The following is a 5,176-nucleotide window of genomic DNA, read 5'->3' as shown; positions in this document are numbered from 1 at the left end:
AGTTTGTTCCAAATCTGTGGTGCATAGAAATTGAATGCTGCTGCTTCTCGTTTGTTTCTGGTTCTGGGGATGCAGAGCAGACAAGAACCAGAAGATCTGAGGGGTCTAGACGGTTGGTACAGCAATAACAGATCTTTAAGGTATTGTGGTGCTAAACCGTTCAGTGAATTACGCTTGTGAAATGTTACACAAGCGTAATTAAATACCGCCTGCAGCCAAAAGGCATGAAAAACGAATTACAGTGAATACTGTTTTTATTTTTTCTTCTATTTTAGGTCTTAAGGGAGACTTTGGAATCCAGTCAAATTGGTGGTCGACCTACAGAAATGATGATTGGTGCATCTCTAGATTAGAAGACGGAGTAGTGGATGTTTCAGCAACCGACCTTGGTTGTAGCCAGAGTGTAGCCTTTGGGCTGCAGGCTCTCCGCCGTCGCAGCAATGTGGCTGATCTCTTTCTTTGGACGCGAGCTGGAGGAAGGCGGGCTGTGGTCTCCCTCCTTCAGCAAAAGCTCCATCCCTTCATCTCCAAACTCATCCTCCTCCTCTTCGTCACTCTCCTCTACATCTTTCTCCGAGTCGTCATCTGCGCTGTCTCCAGGGGAGTCTGAAAGAAGTGCATCAGAAAGATGCAACAAATTAATGACAGAAAGTTTTTAAAACTTTAAAAATTAGTAAAAAAAAAATTTATAAATAAAAAAGAAGAAGATAAGCTAATAAATAATTCCTGATTCTCAGGGAGTGCTGATACCGGAAGATGACGTGTTGCTTTCCACATCACTCTCATCTTCCTCATTCTCCACCTCCTCGTCCCCAGACACCTCCGAATCAGAGCTGGCTTTGGAGGCAGAAGCAGAAGGAGCCTCAAAGTCAGAAGCGTACGCTCCTTTGTACTTCTCCAGAAGCTCTTCCAGACTCATGTCGCCTGGAAGAGAACCAGAAACAAGTCAGGTTGGAGTTATTCGTTCTTCTACACAATGAGACCTGAAATAAAGTTCCTTGCAAAAGAAATTTTATTTGTCCTTAAGCCTTCTCTCAATTTGTTAAGATTACAAATGTATTGATTGGGATTTTGTGTGATAAACACAAACGTATTGCGTAGTTAAAGATAAAAACATACAGCTCTCAATATTTATCACAAAATGTAAAAGAAAAAAAATATGGAACCATTTGCAAAAAACTAAAATTGTAAGTAATTTCGATGCAAACACCACATGAAGCAGCTAGGAAGAGTTATCTAGGTCACGATGAAGGTAATTGATAAAAAAAACAAACTATCAGCTGTAAACAGGCTAAATTGCTGGGAAAGTATGAAGGAGGAAAAAAAAAAACCTACCTTCTTTGGCCAGGTCATCAAGTTCTTCAGCATGGTTGACGTTTCCTTCTACTTTCTCCTGAGCTGCTATGGTGTCTTCTTCATCCTCAGCTGAAAACAGGAGGTGAAACATCATTATTATTTATTTGTTTGTTTGTTTCTACAGAAAAGCTTTGGTATTCACACTCATCTAAAGTCTTAAAGTGTAGAAAATACACAAAAAGTGGTTGCAGTCTTGCACCATCTTAAATTAATCTTACCGTCCTCCTCATTGGCAGTGAACTCTCCATCTTCATCCTCCTCCGCTGATAAAGAAGATTCGTTTGAGCATTCTTCCTCTGAGCCAGATTCCTAAGTTTTCCAAAGATGTGGTGATTACTTAGCAAAAAAAAAAAAAAAAAACTGGCACAAACTTCCTGTATATTCAGCTGCAGCTGCTATGTGGTTAAACTGAGCAATTTAAAAAGTCATACCTCACACTCACAGTTGCAGGAAAGTGTAATGTTGTAAAACTTAAGAGCTGTAATCCTAAGGAGTTTATGAGCATGTCTATTACACTTCAATACGTTCAGGGCTGTTTGTATAATAAAACCTAGACAGAACAAAGGCGTCGTTAACCCAACATATTCGTCTCAGAAATTCATGCTCAGTCAGATGGAGCTCCAAATGGAGAGAGGAAGGGGCTCACATGCTTTAGCAAAAGATCATCAAAAGGCATCAAACATGACTTGAAAAGGTTTTTCTAACAGTTAGGCTCACTGCCCTTTCATCCAAACAAGAAGCTCGTTCTTGGTTGGCTCTTATTTGAAAATCTTGCATTAGACTAAAGCTGCCTGTTTTCATACTGAAACAACTTTGCTTGAATTTTTGAAGCCATCATCATCATCATCATCATAATGTCCTTGAAGAAGCTTTCTAAAGCATGCTGTTGGGATAGAGTGTGACTGGTTGTTACTAGCTAAAGTTTAGCTCATAGTTATGACAGTTTGTGAAACTGCTATGAAAGATGGTGATGTTACAGAAAAATGGTGATAAAAATCAGCTCTTTCAAATTGGAAGGCCTCTATGCCATCACCCTAATCTTTTAACAAATCATTAAAATTACCTCAAATCAAAAGAAACATGTTGGTAAAATTACTTTTAACTTTTAGTCAATCAGGAGTATGAATAATATTGAATCTAACTGTACATTCAATTAATTTAACATCATTCAAACTTTTAAAGTTGCATTTTTCAGCATCTACATTATTTCACTCATCAACCGTTCAAGTCAGGCGACCAAGGCACTCGCACTTCGACTCCCACTTGAAGTCTGATGTTCCCAACTCATGATCTGATCGAGCCTTTCTGAAGACAGAGGAATATCTGGTTACCTCTTATTGGGATTGTCTTTTGGTTATTTCAGCTATAAAGCTCTTTATGAGCTTCACAGTTATGATGTGAAAGGAGGAGAATAAACATGCAAATTTACAGAGCTCAATTTCTTGTGCAGACACTAAAACTTCCAACTTGCAAGAGCTCCACTGCACGCTTTGTAACTCTCAGAGCACAATCTAATTGAGTGATCATTAGGCGCCCTGCTGTGGAAGTGTTGTGCAGCTGAAATAAGACATTTTACAACAGGAGCAAACAGCTACCAAAGCAAATAAAACTTCACACTTACACCTCGGCCAGCATATGCCGTTTTCCTTCATCAGTAAAATCCAGACTTGTAACAGAACCTTTTTATCACTTAGGATTTCAATGAGGCTTGGATTGAAAAAACAAAACAAAAAAAAACAATATCCCAGCAAGCTTAGCGTTTGGAAATACTTATTAATCTATAGACTTTGAATCAAGATAGGCAATAAACTTGAACTACGAGAAGAAAAGTAACCCACTTTCAAGTGCATGATTTCTTTAAATTGAAACAAATTCCACACTAAACCCTCAGTACCGGTGCTCTGACTCAAGGTGACTTGGCAGATGTCATTCTGAGGTCCTCATAAACCAGCTTAATAAGCCAACCTGAAGCAGAAATTAACTTTTTCCTCAAAAATTAAAAAACAAAAAACATAAACAAATGATAAACATTTAAAATAGACTTAATATCTGCTCGTTGCTCTGTGAAAGCGTTTCCAGAGCCGTTTGCCTGGGCTACCTGTGGGGGAGGCAGTTTGAGCGTGCTGAGCAGCTGGTCCAGGGGCAGCAGGCTCTCCTCCTTCAGGAGCTCGATCTCCCTCTGATGGCTCGCCGCGTCGTTGCCTTCTTGCTGCTCCTCCACCTCTATGGTCTCTTCATCATCCTCCTCTTCACAAGGAGGCTCAAAGTCTCTGTCTATAGACGGAGAAGTTAAAAAAAAGAGAGCTTATTTTATTGCAAAATCAAGAGTACCTGAAGAAATTGCATGAAAATACTAATATTAATAACTTGTTCTAATTTAGATAAGTTAAATATAACTGAATATTTTGTAGGCATTTCTTTTTTTTTTTTGCATCTTTGTTTAATGACTTTTACAAAATATGCAGTAAGCTTCATTACACTAAATGTGTTTGGACCAATTAATAAACAATTTTTTTCCCTCCAAAGCCTCATTAAACATACAAACTTTAATGATGAAGAAGCCAACTATGGATCGGGTAACAAATTTTATTATTTAAATTTCCTGACCAAATAAAAAAAAACAACAGTGAGGCCACTTCAGGACCTAAATGCCATTGATAACCTGCATATTTGTGGGAAAGTTGGAAAACATTAACTACATTAACCCCATTAACTACAGAAACCCTGAAGTTAATGGGGTTGCTTGCAAATGAGGGGCATAATTTTAAGATTTTTATTTCTTAAAAACAAACAAAAAACATTTGCTGTGTTCCTTTTACTTCCTGTGGTGTTCTTGTCTGTCACATAAAATACTAATAATAAGAGGTTTGTAGCTGCAACATGACATTTTCAAAATGCCCACCATTTTTTTATGTAGACAAGAAATTTTAGCCACTAAAAACCAACTTCATAGGAAAATCCAAGTTTTAACAGAAAGAACAGTAGTAAAAATACACACCTGGACAGACAAAGTGATAATCTACACAGTGATTATAATCTACACTGGCATTCCATAAATCAGAGGTTCCCAAACTGTGGGGCGCCCCCCCTAAGGGGGGTGCTGTGCCATTGCAGGGGAGGCGCGGGAAGCCAACCTCCCCCCCACCCCTCCTATAAAGTAGGGGCTTCCACACTTCCCATATTTGTGTCCTCTGTCACTTTTATCAGCAGTTAAAACTGTTTAATCCGTTGTCAACATGTTGGAACCTGTTTTTCCGAGCCGCCTTTAAACGCAACATGAGCGCTACGACGCTCGCGTTTGGTTTACACCTGTGAAGGAGACCTGCTGCTGCTGTGCGGAGCTACGTAGGTTTGTGTTAGGATCACGGCAGCAAACCAGCAAAACGCAAAGAACTTTTCACAGTTTTTCCCCCCAAACTAACCAACTGAGTTGAGTAAAGCTGCTGGATGCAGGTAATGTTAGCTAAAAGATGACTAGCTAATGTTAGCTAAAAGATGACTAGCTAATGTTAGCTAAAAGATGACTAGCTAATATCAATACAGAACCTTAAGCTTAACAAGCTTAACAAGTACCTTGTAGGCTACCGATGTTGGTGTCTATTTTCAGCTACGTACATTCATTTTGCCCCCAAAAAAGTCGATGCCCCCCCCCCGTCACACGCGTCGTTTCAACCAGACAGCCATTTGTAATCCATAGGGGTGGGGGGGTGCAGAAAAGGTTTGGAAACCACTGGGGGGGCGCAGAAGAAAAAGTTTGGGAACCACTGGTCTCGAAGATGCTTCACTTGGGTGGATGTTTTCTTAGATCTGGTTTTCAACT

The 5,176-nt window shown here is 39.5% G+C and overlaps 1 protein-coding gene across 1 annotated transcript in view; it reads right to left on the bottom strand.

Annotated features, from left to right (window-relative positions):
• srcap (Snf2-related CREBBP activator protein) overlaps positions 1 to 5,176 on the bottom strand; it is a 46,911-nt gene that overhangs the window by 23,608 nt on the left and 18,127 nt on the right. Inside the window, exons 8-12 of the mRNA XM_015029131.1 lie at positions 3,455 to 3,630; positions 1,575 to 1,665; positions 1,336 to 1,425; positions 751 to 924; positions 386 to 606 (exon numbers count right to left, since the gene is read on the bottom strand). Coding sequence (XP_014884617.1) covers positions 386 to 606; positions 751 to 924; positions 1,336 to 1,425; positions 1,575 to 1,665; positions 3,455 to 3,630 — 752 coding nt within the window. The remainder of the gene's footprint in view (positions 1 to 385; positions 607 to 750; positions 925 to 1,335; positions 1,426 to 1,574; positions 1,666 to 3,454; positions 3,631 to 5,176) is intronic.

Source organism: Poecilia latipinna, unplaced genomic scaffold (genome assembly GCF_001443285.1).
Source record: "Poecilia latipinna isolate Pla-1442-1.1 unplaced genomic scaffold, P_latipinna-1.0 Scaffold144, whole genome shotgun sequence".
Taxonomy (NCBI): domain Eukaryota; kingdom Metazoa; phylum Chordata; class Actinopteri; order Cyprinodontiformes; family Poeciliidae; genus Poecilia; species Poecilia latipinna.
Note: the sequence above shows the minus strand (reverse complement) of the source record. Positions and strands in the feature narration are given on the sequence as shown.